Source organism: Gymnoscopelus microlampas, assembly GCF_963454915.1.
Source record: "Gymnoscopelus microlampas genome assembly, chromosome: 19".
Lineage (NCBI taxonomy): Eukaryota > Metazoa > Chordata > Actinopteri > Myctophiformes > Myctophidae > Gymnoscopelus > Gymnoscopelus microlampas.
In genome coordinates this window covers 22,693,140-22,706,272 of record NC_139956.1, presented here as the reverse complement: position 1 = coordinate 22,706,272, position 13,133 = coordinate 22,693,140, and the positions used below count along the sequence as shown (strand labels likewise).

General features: G+C 40.8%; 2 protein-coding genes across 3 annotated transcripts in view; both read left to right on the top strand.

Moving 5' to 3' along the window:
* Positions 1 to 13,133, top strand: part of LOC311035231 (uncharacterized protein) — a 42,257-nt gene that overhangs the window by 15,084 nt on the left and 14,040 nt on the right. The window lies entirely within an intron of this gene.
* Positions 6,455 to 7,649, top strand: LOC311034756 (T cell receptor alpha chain MC.7.G5-like). The gene is made up of 4 exons (XM_084042736.1): positions 6,455 to 6,808; positions 6,987 to 7,100; positions 7,281 to 7,300; positions 7,420 to 7,649. Exons 1-4 carry the CDS (start codon positions 6,457 to 6,459, stop codon positions 7,537 to 7,539), a joined length of 606 nt encoding a protein of 201 aa, XP_083898862.1. The 5' UTR covers positions 6,455 to 6,456; the 3' UTR covers positions 7,540 to 7,649.

Genomic DNA, 13,133 nt, shown 5'->3' with positions numbered 1-13,133 from the left:
AGGGATGACCTGAGAGATATATAAAGTGGTTAACATGATGGTAACGCTAACAACTATAATTGTCTCCGCCAGGCCGGAAGGCATGGCGAGAGTATGTTTTGCCCCCTGTCCGTCCGTGTGTCCGTGTGTGTGTCATTCTGTCTGTGTACAGCTAATCTCTGGCCGTTGGCTTGATCACAGCAAAACTGTGCACCCACACTCCCTGGATGCCAGAGCAGAACCTCTGCCCCACATTTTTCACATGGGCCTTTTATAGCGACACCAGGAGGCCGATTTGTGCAAAACACATTTTTTGACAGTACTCCTACAGATTTTGTCCAAACATCCCGCAAATCGGTACACAGTATCTCTATAGTCATTAAACCAAATGAATCTTTCATATTTTTCATATTTCATCCTGATTGATTTGCCCTGCATTTTTCACATTTGCCTTTTATAGCGCCACCAGGAGACCGACTTCTGTAAAACAATCTTTTTGATATTAAGCCTTCAGATTTTATGCAAATTTCACGCAAATCGGTACACATGATGTCTATAGTCATGTGATCAAGATGGATCTGTTTGATTTTTCATATTCCATCTTGATTGGCTAAGATTGACATCTAAAGTTTGCAGGAGTGGCCCATTTTGAACAAAATGCCGCAAATGATGCACGCAGCGCTCGATTGGGTGAAACTTTGCACGCACATTTGCACTACAGTGAGGAACAAATGCCACCCTTTTAACATTGCCCTATTATGGCGCCACCAGGAAGCACATTTTTGCAACACTTTTCTTTTTTATATTACTCATACACATTTTGTCCAAACATCATGCAAATCGGTACACATTATCTCTAGTCAAGTGATCAAGATGGTTCTGTCTGATTTTTGAGCGGTGCAACCGCTCCTATAAGAGGGTTTAGTGTCTATCTTGGCCTACTGGTAGTGTGCATGCAAAGTCTAACGCTTTGGTCCAGCTCTGTCCGAGGAGCGCGCACACACACACACACACACACACACACACACACACACACACACACACACACACACACACACACACACACACACACACACACACACACACACACACACACACACACACACACACACACACACGTATTATTATATTTATATACATATACTATATATATTATATTAATTATATTTAATATTATCATCATTTTATTGTAATATTTTCCATCCAGAATGTCTTTATTTTCTCAACAGGCATTATGAGCTTTATTTTATCATAGAGGACAGTAACCCACACAGACACCATGGATGACAATAAGATAAACATTTACGAAACAGTTGAGCTGTTGTGTTCTCTTGGCCTCAAGATAGGAAGTCAGATAGAAAGCGAAGTTAGAGACTTGTGTAAACACTGCATCAAGGCCAGAGGCACTTTTGATGAAATGGGACGTACAACTCACCAGTAGTGTTGCCATCTTTGCTTATTATAGGCGACTTTGGGCTTCTTTTTCTGCAAAGTTGCTTGTAAATATGTATTTTTAGTTTTTTTGCGCTTGTTTCTAAAGTGCGGTCGTCTATTTGGCGCTTGCTTCCAAATGTTTTAATTATTTAAACCAGTTCTCAAATACACGGACCCCAAATGAATATGGTTTTGTGCCAAGGAGCCCCGTACCAGATTTGTGTTGTTACCTGTTATCTTCCAAACATTTATTTCAAGATTTTCATTAAATAGCATATCTACAAGCTCACAACGCGTCACATTGCCACGTGTTGTGAGCTTGTAGATCGGCTATTTTCAAATAGCTGATGTGTAGGTTTAAAGCGCTCATGTGGCCTAGTCGCTTCTTTTGGGCTTGTTTTCTTAGACCTGGTTGCTTATTTCTCACAAAATCTGGCAACACTGCTCACCAGTGTCACCATTCAAATCACAGACTGTTACAAATGAATGCATTACAATTGAAGCTGATGAATTTCTTTTCAACAATTCAAAGACATCTACTGATGTGTGTCTCGTCCGTTCTGCACTACAGTGCAGAACGCACAGTGAGCTGAGTGCAGGTACTTCTGTGGTAACAAACAAAAAACAAATCATTTCCTCTGAAGATCTCTCTCTCCCCCAGGATGTCTTTGTGGTTCTTTGCTCTTGTTGCTACAATAAGTTAGCTCTATCACAGTTGAGTCTTGTCTGTAAACCACATTTATCTAAGGAGCCCACACTGACAACTACAACAAATTGCTGATAATAATCACCAACATAATTGGTTATTGAAACTCCACACAACATAATCAGCAAGAGGTGGAAATAGAAAAGATTAGGAGATCTTCTGTCACATTGTTAGCGATTGTATTATCTGATTGTTAGGACATACATCAGTAGTATCTTCATATAAGGATATGTGCCTTTGGTCGCCTGAAAAACTATTGATAAAAGTATTTGTATAGTTCGCTTTCTTCCAGCGTTACGTCCTGTAACCATTGGCAACCACTTTAAGAAGACAATGCCTAATGTACAGTGGTGGAAAAAGTACTCAAATTCTTTACTTAAGTAAATGTAGAATAACTACAGTATGTTACAAGTAAAAGTCCGGAATTCAAATTCCTTGTCCACAAAGTATTGATATCAAAATGTATTTAAAGTACAGAAAGTAAATTAAACCCATGTCTAAACTTAAAGCAGCACTATGTAACTTTCTTTTAATGAATAAAATGTAATTTTGTCCAATCTGTATGGCAGAGTATGTTAATTCAATATAACTTATACAATTGGGTGGTTGTATTTTGTCTCCCTGCTCATCTAGTGAGACATTTAGATCATGTCAAATGTCATGTGACTCAAGTCTCGCCTAGACACAGGATCTGACACTTATTTTGATCTGATGGTCAATTTATCCCCTGAGCAAGCAGGCAGGCTCTATTAACTCAATTGTAAAGATTTCAGGACTTGCACAGGAAACAGGGTTCAAATCGGGGATAGAGGAGGAAAGTTACATTGTGCAGCTTTAAGCATACAGCATACTGTAATACAGCTTAATTGGAGACCTGCAAGCCAAGGCGAACCTCTTACTATTCATGGCCAAACTAAAATAAATGATATGTGTCAATTAATACTTTTGTGGTTGTGTTCAGATGACATAGAACATTATAGTACATCAGGTAAGTTTTGTGTACAAAAGTAACACACTATAGCCATTATCCCACACAGATACAGCATGGTCCAAAAAAAGAGAGCTCTGATCATAAATGTTGACGTAGTTTACCCCTTTCAAGCTCAACCGAGTCTCAGCCGAAAGCATCTTTTCTCACTTCTACGTGGTTACAGTTGTTTAGTTTCCTTTGGTGGAAACTAGTGAAGCGAGGACAGGAAGACTGGTCTGCAGCCTCAAAGACACCAGCATCTTACAGCGTAGCAGAGACAATACAACATGTTCACAAGATGAAGATTGATTTATCATGGAGAATGTGGCACACTGAAACAAATTGTTCAAAAAATATTCTAATCTGGCTACATTGTGCGTCTGACCATGTAACCATAGTCAGTAGCTGATCCAGTTCAAACTATGTCAGACATTGAAAATCCAACCGGACAAAACTCTGAATTACTGCACTGTGGTCTATTTTTGATGTGGAAATTATTAATACTATTGACCTTGAAAAATAAAAGAAGAATACTGCACACAATATATTGTGTAGGCCTACTCTTGAGCTATTTTCAACACCATAAAACTATATTTCAACAATGGAGGCTTTGGCAGGTCCTATTTTTCTACTTTATTTCGACACAGGAAAGGCAGTCAGAGCAGGTGAATGACACACAGCAAATAGTCAAGCTGGCCAGGAGTTGATCTGGGGACATGCTATAGCCATCCATTGCATGTGGTAGGCTATACACTCTAACCACTCGGCTATCGCATCGCCCCATCTTTACAGTGCTTTTTATCTCTTTCACTGCAATATACTTTGTGGTTTAGCAGGAAGCAGGCTATCAGAATCATGTGAGCTTTTGCCACAACCAGTGACCTTTGCAAAAAAAACTACTTTTGTATTATAACAGCTCAAAAGGCAGAAACAACCCACAATCACCACATCAAATTTAAAAGGCATTGGGTGTGTGGTGGTGCATACAGTTAGTTAGCATGTTAACCACATGCTGCTTGTGGAAGGACCAGACTCAAATTCATAATTTCTTGCATGTCTCCTGTCTCTCTGACCTCAGTTTCCTGTCTCTAGTCTATACCCTCTCCTATTGAAATAAAATGTTATGTTTTTGTTGTTGTTGTGTTGTTGTCATTGTTGTTGTTGTCGTTGCATTTTGTTTTTAACAAATTCATTTTCCAAAGAGCTCTAAAATTGGGATTAAACTATTGGCAGCACGAAATCCATTGGAGTTAACATAGATTGAGGTTTTTGGTCTACTTAGTTATAGCATCATAAAATAGTTGTTCATTCATGTCCACAAACAAAAGCTTCACAGTTTAAGATCAACAGAAAAGTACATGAATTTGAAGTTAAAGTGGATTTTCCTCATTAAATACCTGTCGTATTCCAATCAGCGTAGCACCAACTATAGAGTCAACAACAAATCATCTAAGCGAAACAGCTAGCATTTTAGAGGTTGAAATTATACTTCCATGCTAGCTATTTACTTCTGAAAGTTGTATTTAGTACACTTACACTGACTGTCTGTCTGTGGATTTAAAAGTTCGTAATGGTCCCACACATAGTCTACTGGTATAAGACCCATCTTTAAAAAAAAAGGCGACAAGAAGGGATACAAGGTATGAGAAGTGCTAGGGTGTGAGTTAGTGTGAAGAGGTGAGTCTGCGGTCCTGACTTGTAATTCCACAACTTGGGAGCCATAAGGGAGAAGAGTTTAGGACCCTTGGAGCGTTGGCCAGGGTGTCTTAGAGAAGGGGTGGTACCATGCTCTTGATTGTCTTGTAGTCATCACCAGTGTTCTGAAATGGATGCGGGCAGCAAACAGAAGCCAGGTAAGTGAACAAATGTGAACACAGCATTCTGGATCAGTTGAAAGGGTTTGAGCAAGCATGCTGGCAGACCAGCAAGGAGGGAGATCCTGCAGTTGACAAGATTTTCCAGGGAAAAAGAGAAGCTCTTATGATACTTGTTTTGTAGCTGATTTGAGGAAATGGTGATGATATAATTTATTATTTCCAAGGGGTAAGTTCACATAGTCACCAACACAGAAACATTCAAATAGAGATATTAAAATGACAGACATAACATTGGTGTGCCCTGCATTTTAACAAAGTATACAACAAGATTACAGCAACTATAATGTTCTATGTCAGTTGGTCAGTCAGTAGGTCAGACGGTCGGGCTTTCGATCTGTTTTAGATTTTGGTGACCTAATGGCCTTTCCTTAGAACCACCATGCCAAGTAGGATTCCGAGTTTTATGTTTCAAGGTCATCGTCAAAATTACATATTTTATGATACCTTGAAAACGGTTATGACAACAAATATGAAGATATGTATGATGTTTAATTTGGAAATATGCCGTTTGAACTTGACCGACCTTGAAAGGTCAAATTTGTGATCACTGGTTTTCCCAAAGTCATAAGCTAAAAAGGCTGAACCTCGGACAGTTTTTGTTCTGTTTAACCACAAGAATCCCAGCGTCCCTATTCAAGGGTGAATATTCCGCAAAAATAGCAAATCTACAGGCTCGATGGACTGTAGATCGACTCTACAGGAGAAGAGTCTAGGACACCTGTAGCGTTAGAGCTTGTGTCATCCATCTTATTCATGTGGAAAACTTCCACATGACATCCTGAACCAGTTCAGTATTGGATATTTTATTGTAATACGCACACTCACACACGCATGCACGCACACATACGTGCATGCACATGCGCACACATACCCGCACGCATACGTCAGATACACTTTCTGGTAGAATTCTGTACAAGGCAAGGCAATCAGTTTATCCAATCACATACAGCCACACCTCTTAAGATATTGTCGACATCCGTAAACCTTTTCCACTCAAGAGACAAACTTGAAGATCATGGCAGCATCAACGATCATCCTGCGCCTAATGTGTCTACTTCTATGGGGAGAAGGTAAAATACAACAATAATTTTACTTATAGCCATAATAAATGTACATTCTTTCAAGATATTTATGTTTTTATATTTACGTTCAAATGTCTGTTTCCAGTTGCTTTTGTTCATTTATCAGTGGAAGAACCGCAGAAGAGTTTCATAATGGCTGATGTTGGACACAATGTGACTTTGCCCTGCGTCTATGATCTACGACAGGATTACACAATATACTTCTACTGGTACAAGCAACATCTTGGAGCTAAACCTGAGCTCTTAGTCAAAGCCTCTTCATCAAATAACATTAAGAACAACCCCCGTTTCTCTGTGGTCTCAGGAGAAGGAATAAATCATCTCAAAATCTCGGATGTGCAATTGTCAGATTCTGCAATGTATTACTGTGGGAGGAAGATATTTGAACTTAATTTCAAAGAAGGAATCATGCTACTTGTTAAAGGTTCCTCGTCCAGCATTCAAGCCATTGTACAGGAGCCACCAGAGAAGTCAGTCCAGCCAGGAGACTCTGTGACTCTGAACTGTACCGTCTACCCTGAGCCCTGTGCTGGAGATCACAGTGTCTACTGGTTCAGACGATCAGATAAATCTCAACCAGTATTCTTTTACACCCATGACCAACGTTGTGAAATAGCAAACACAGCACAGGGCAGCTTCTACAACTTCTCCATGGAGAACCTCAGAGTGAGTGATGCTGGTACTTACTACTGTGCTGTGGCCTCATGTGGGGCGATTCTGTATGGAAATGGAACCAGACTGGGTGTTGAGTGTACAGTAGGTAATATCACTTCATCTTATTCTCAGCACCTACAGTGTGGTACTATTTCATCAACACTACTATGGGTTTATGATGGTAATCTATATTTTTGCTATTATCACTGGATTAGTGATTAATGTAAAAATGAAAAAAAATAGAGATATCAAAATATATATTTATTGGTGCTAAATCTCTACAGACAGGACAATGGTGCATTGCCTGGGTGTGGTACTGGTCATTTCCATCACCTTGGTTATTGTCTTGTCTCACATCATCTACAAGTTGAAACGGGAAAAACATCTTCATAGTAGTGGTAGGTGACTTCTATGACAGGAATGTGAATGTATTTATTCAGTTAAAGTGTTCAAGAGCTTCTGTATATTCTCATAGCCGCATAAAAATGCTCAACCATGAAATTATTTAAGATTTTTCATATACGTATGTGATGATTTTTATTTATATTTTGTTTTGCTGCATTCACTTGGCTCCCCAGTGTCCCCTACAAACACAGTGGTAGGTTCTATTTATGTTTTACCTAATTTCCCTTCTAAAGTCTTCCTAAGGCCACAAAGTCCACAGTGGGGTTCTGTTCCTCTGATGCTGATTTTCTTCTTTGTTTTTTTTAATACAAGGACCAGAATGAAGACAACCTCCATTATGCAGCTCTGAGTCTCAACAAGAAGAGACGACCAAGACCACAGAACAACATGGAGAACGAGACTGTGTATGCTGGAGTTAGAGTTTCACAATAGCACTGATATCTACTATCCACTAGTATCTACCTTGTGGGGCTCAACATCCATACTGTACATTTATGACTGAGTTCACAAAATCCTCTCCTATAAACAGCTCTAACAAATTAATCTATTAAAGCTTCATCTGTGATAAAAAAAATAAATGGGTATGTTTACTGTAAACAACTCATGCAATCATTTAGTAATTAATAAATGGTTACACAAAAGTTTTCATTTTGTTTTGGTGGTGATGTGTGGGGGGGGTGCTTATTACTTCTCATCATTGGTACCTTGATTTTGAGATCTGATTTTAATATTTATTGAAATAATGATCCTAAATATTGAAGCATTAATTCAAGAATGTTATGTAAATACACTTACTTCAATGGTTCAGAGGTTTTTATAATTACTACGATAATATGAATGATCTCTTATCTTTTATTCAGAGTGACTTTGGTCAGAGAAGGTCAGAGAAAGTGGCTTTGCTTTGGGGGGGGGGGCTTTTCTGCCTTTCATTGATAGTATACGGTGGAGATGGACAGGAAACAGGGAGAGAGAGATGAGGAGAGACATGCAGCAAAGATCGTCGGGGACGGGACTCAAACTCACGATGTGCGGTCAGGCTACATTAGAGCCTAAGTGCCCGGACCACTAGGCCACCGTTCCAGCCGTCTGGGCCTAGTTCTAATTTATTCATCCTGTGTATTTGTATATCCAGCTGTTTAAAGCCAGTACCTCACTCACATGAGCACAGGGAGGACATGCAAAACCCACTCCGAAAGCTCCAGACATGCTTGAACCCAGGACCTTCTTGTTCAGAGACAATCATTGTGTTATGTGTGGGTGTATTATTAATCTTAAATTAATGCAGGCTCAATGAGATAGCCACAAAGAGACAGACAGGCAGAGAGAGGCAGAAGGAAGGAGCTTGACTTTGAAAATGATAGTATTATTATGGTGGCAGGCAGGGTAGTAAATGTGCCACCCCACCCCCTTTTGATCGTAAATGCTGTTGCCGTTTACACCTTTCAAGCTCAACAAAGTCCCAGCCGAAGGTTTCTGTTCTCACCTCTCTGTGGTCACAGTTGTTTAGTTTCCATTGCTGGAAACTGGCGAAGCGAGGACAGGAAGACTGGTCTGCAGCCTCAAAGACACACAGCATCTTACAGCGTCGTAGAGACAATAGATGTTCCTAAGATGAAATGTGGCATTCGCATTAGTGAGGTTGATATATCATGGTGAATGGGGCACACTGAAACATCTTTTCAAAGTCACTGACCATGCCAGTAGCTTGTTCAGTACTAAATATTATGTCACACTGAATATCCAACCAGGCAAAAAGCTGTAAGTGTCACTGCACCGTGGTCTGTTATAGAAATTATTAATATTGATCCTAAAAAAGAAAATACTGCAAATTGAATACTCCTGACTGTGCCACTGTTGTGCGTTTTGTTTCTTTCTATCTAAGTCACAGTCCAACACCCAGTGAGCTCTGTGCAGATACAATGTCACAGTCCAACACCCACACAGTGTGCAGGTACTGCTGTGGTGTACAAAGAAACAAAAAACAAAACAGTTTCCTCTAAGCACAACCGCAACTTTGTGCTACCTCGCCCGGATAGAGATGTCACCTATGCCTCTTAAACATGAGTGTCTACCCTTTAAGGAGCACGTTTCCCTTTTTTGTTGTTGTGATTAGTAGTTTATTAAATGTTTGACACTTTTTTGATAATACGATCAGTCCAACAAAAGCATCGGACATAATATAAATTACATATACAATCATGACAAGAAACAAACCAAACCTCACACAACAGTATACACAATACAGAAATAAAATAAAATAAATAAATGAATAATAAAGGGAGAGGCTATGTCATAAATATGCTCCTGTATATACATGAAAGGGAGCAAGGCCAATGGTCTGTCATTCCCACTTCAAATAAAAGTGGTTTATTCTGCCCATCATAGAGACCGGTTCCTATGTCCTAACACATAGATTATGCCAGTCTGTGATTGATGATGCATAAACTGACTTCCACTGTTGAACTAACAATCTCCTATACCCAGCATTATGGCAGTTTGGACTCATTCCATGTACAGTATATGGAAGGATCTCCCTATAATGAATGAACGGATGCCAAAAGGGACATCCTGATCAGCAACTCTGAATACAATCATGGACTGCTGTCCAAAACTTCAAACACACAGGGTCATCTTTAAGCTTCAGCCTATACAATTTAGAGGGTGCCCAGTACATTCTGTTAACAATTAAGCTTCACACATTTTCAAGAATGTTCAAGTCCTTACTAATACTCATTATAAGATAAGATCAGATCAGATCATTTCTGTCTACTCAATCTGTGTCTTGGAGGAGGGCTGGGTACAGTTCAGAAACAGGAAGGGGACAAGACCTTCCAGGGAAAAGGGATGCCCTTTTGATGCTACAACATAATGTGAGGGCCTATAACATTTGTATCGCTAAATCTAATAGGCAGATTGTCATCGTGACTACTAATTGAAGCCGAGGCCGAATTGGGCCAAATCGCATGGATGAGCCCTGACAGCACATGGTTGGTGCTACAGACTCCAAATTTCGCACACAGATAGCTCAGACCTTTGCCTACGATCTTAGCTAGGCCTCGACCCGACCCGATATGCGATTTCCGGAACCAACGCGAAAGGTTCGGAATCTCCATATGCGGAGTCCTGACTACTAATCCCAACCACTAAGGAACAACTCACGGCCAAAGCACTGCTCCATTTCCCTCCCAACTTGCTACAAAAATCACTCATGCAAAAGTATATAAGTAATTTTCTACTTAATTTACAACCTTCACATGTGCCTCATTTTAAAATAATCGTAAAGTGTCATAAAGTGTCTGCTCCAAATTTACTTCCGGGTGGTCAATCTCACCTGCCAATCACTTCTCGCGCAAGCGCTGACTCATTGTGACATCACACCATAAAGGGCTCTGACATCACGTGGCATACGTGTCAGATGAAAGTATATAAGCCGGCTTCTAAGCTAAGTCCAGCACTCTTGACAGACCTCTGCATATAGTCTATAAGCAGCTCTCAAAAAATGCTTTTACTGAAGAAAACAAGGATCAGTCAAGATCTGAGTTGGATGAGGTGCAGACGGGGGAGACAAACATAAGACAAGCTAAATCAACAGCACAAGACCAACAAAAAACAAGTTCTCTAAAAAAAACTCAAGCTGAACTCTCCCGCTACAAAAAAGAAAAGAGCAACAAAGCGTGGGACTGGGATGATGACTTGAATGATGCAGATTTATGCAGGCTGCATATTCTGCTTAAAGAAGAAACAAACAAAAAGCGACAGAGATATATGCCATATATGGGCATAAAAGGACACATACAAACAGATACATAGATCCCCATATATGGGCATGAAAGGGAAACAGACAGACAGATCCAGAGATCTCCATAATAAAGTCAAAACGGGTCCAATGACAACAGGTATAATGGGGTTTGCATTAAAGGGGGAACCGGCACTGTGTCTGCAACACAGTCGAAGGCACAGACAGATACAGAGATCTCCATTATGGGCATAAAGGGACACAGACAACCAGATACAGAGATCTCCATATATGGGCATAAAACTATGACAGGGGATCAGATGGGACAGTCAACATCTGCTGGCCAGACAGGAGGAGCAGACGGAGGAGGAGACAGTGTTCCTGATGTCCCTGACGTTGTTATTTTTGCACCAGGAGACCAGACACAACCTCGAGACATTGTTCTGTACAGAACTCCAGCTGATGCACCTAATCACAGACAAACTACACATATCAATTCTCTCCACCCTATGTATGACCCAGCTGCCTATCCCTTGATCTTGCCATATGGATATGCTGGCTTCAGCATCGACAATCCCATCCTCAAGGTTAATGCAAATTCAGCCAGAGGCAAAGTCACTCTTCAGGAGTTCTTCAGATTCCATCTACAACAAAGAACTAATTCTTTCAACACCCTTCTGAAGTCAGGGAGACTTACTCAAGAATACTTCTGTGATCAATACTCCAAAATTGAAAGTTGCCGGATGAAATTCTACAGGAGTAGGGAACAACAAGACAAGTACAGGGCCCACCAGTATTCAGGTCTGGATGATGCCCTAACTGCACAGCAAGCACAGCCAGGACAGACTGAGGCCACCAGGATTGGTCAACAGATAATTCTTCCAGGCTCACACACTGGTAGCCCCAGATACCAATTCAAGCGCTTTCAAGATGCCCTTGCCATAGCAGCCAGATATAGAAGGTTTGACCTCTTCATTACCATGACGTCAAACGCAAGGAGTGAAGGTGTACTGAGTAACATCTTTCCAGGACAGCAGCCCACTGACAGACCAGACATTGTTAACAAAGTTTTCAAAAGGAGTTTGGATGAGCTCCTCCACGACACAAAGCTCGACGTCTTTGGGAAGATGAAGGCTAGAATACACACTATTGAAGGACAGATGAGAGGACTGAAACATGCCCACATACTGCTACTCCTACATGAGATTTTGACTGTCGATGACATTGATCAAATAATTAGAGCAGACATACCTGACAAACAAAAGGAGCCAGAGCTGTATGAGCTGGTGTGTCGATTCATGCTACATGGACCCTGTGGCCCGGCCTACCCTAACAGCCCCTGCATGGTCAATGGTATCTGTACTAAGAAATTCCCTAAAAACTTCTGTGCCAACACACGACTGCCTCATGATGGTCATGGCTACCCAGAGTACAGACGGCCCATTGTCGGTCACACCCATAAGAAGAATGACTTTCTGTTTGACAGCAGGTGGGTCGTTCCTTACAACGCTTGGGTCCTACTTAAATATAAATGCCACATCAATGTTGAATTTGTTGGCTCCTTCCGTACCATCAAGTACCTGTACAAATACGTCCATAAAGGAGTTGATGTTGGCACTCTCGATATTGAAGACAGGGATGAGATCTCCAGATTCATCAATGCCAGTGTTATGTTGAATCCCTGATCATAACCTCAAATTGAAAGTAGGCGCACCAGTCAAGCTGCTTAGAAACCTGCAATCAGGTCCTGACCGCACTCTCAAGAATGGCACCAGAATGGTGGTAATGCAAATGATGGACAGAGTCATTGAGTGTGAGATTGCAGTTGGCACAAACAGGGGTGAAACAATCTTCCTACCAAGAATACCTCACTATGACAGAGGTGAGCTTCCCTTCACCTTCATTAGACGACAGTTCCCTATCCGCTTAGCATTCTCTGTTACAATCAATAAGGGTCAGGGCCAAGAGAATGAACGAGTTGGCATCTACTTGCCTAAACCTGTGTTCGCTCATGGCCAACTCTACACAGCCTTCTCTAGAGGAAAGAGAGCCAGCGCTGTAAAAGTTTTCATTGTGGATAATGACAAGGGCATTACTGACAACATTGTTTATAGCGAACTCCTTTAGGATAATGGGCATAAATGGACACAGACAGACACAGAGATCTCCATATACGGGCATAAAAGGGACACACCCAGACACATACAGAGATGTCCATATATCACAGACACAGATAGCTCCATATATGGGCATAAATGCACACACAGATGGGCATAAATGGACACTGGCA

Bases quoted from the DNA above. Each gene is read 5' to 3' on its own strand.
- LOC311034756 (XM_084042736.1), top strand. From the start codon at position 6,457: ATGCTACTTGTTAAAGGTTCCTCGTCCAGCATTCAAGCCATTGTACAG. The intron at 6,809-6,986 runs GTAATATCACTT...AAATCTCTACAG, and splicing joins GGGTGTTGAGTGTACAGTAG to ACAGGACAATGGTGCATTGC. The intron at 7,101-7,280 runs GTAGGTGACTTC...TTGGCTCCCCAG, and splicing joins AAAACATCTTCATAGTAGTG to TGTCCCCTACAAACACAGTG.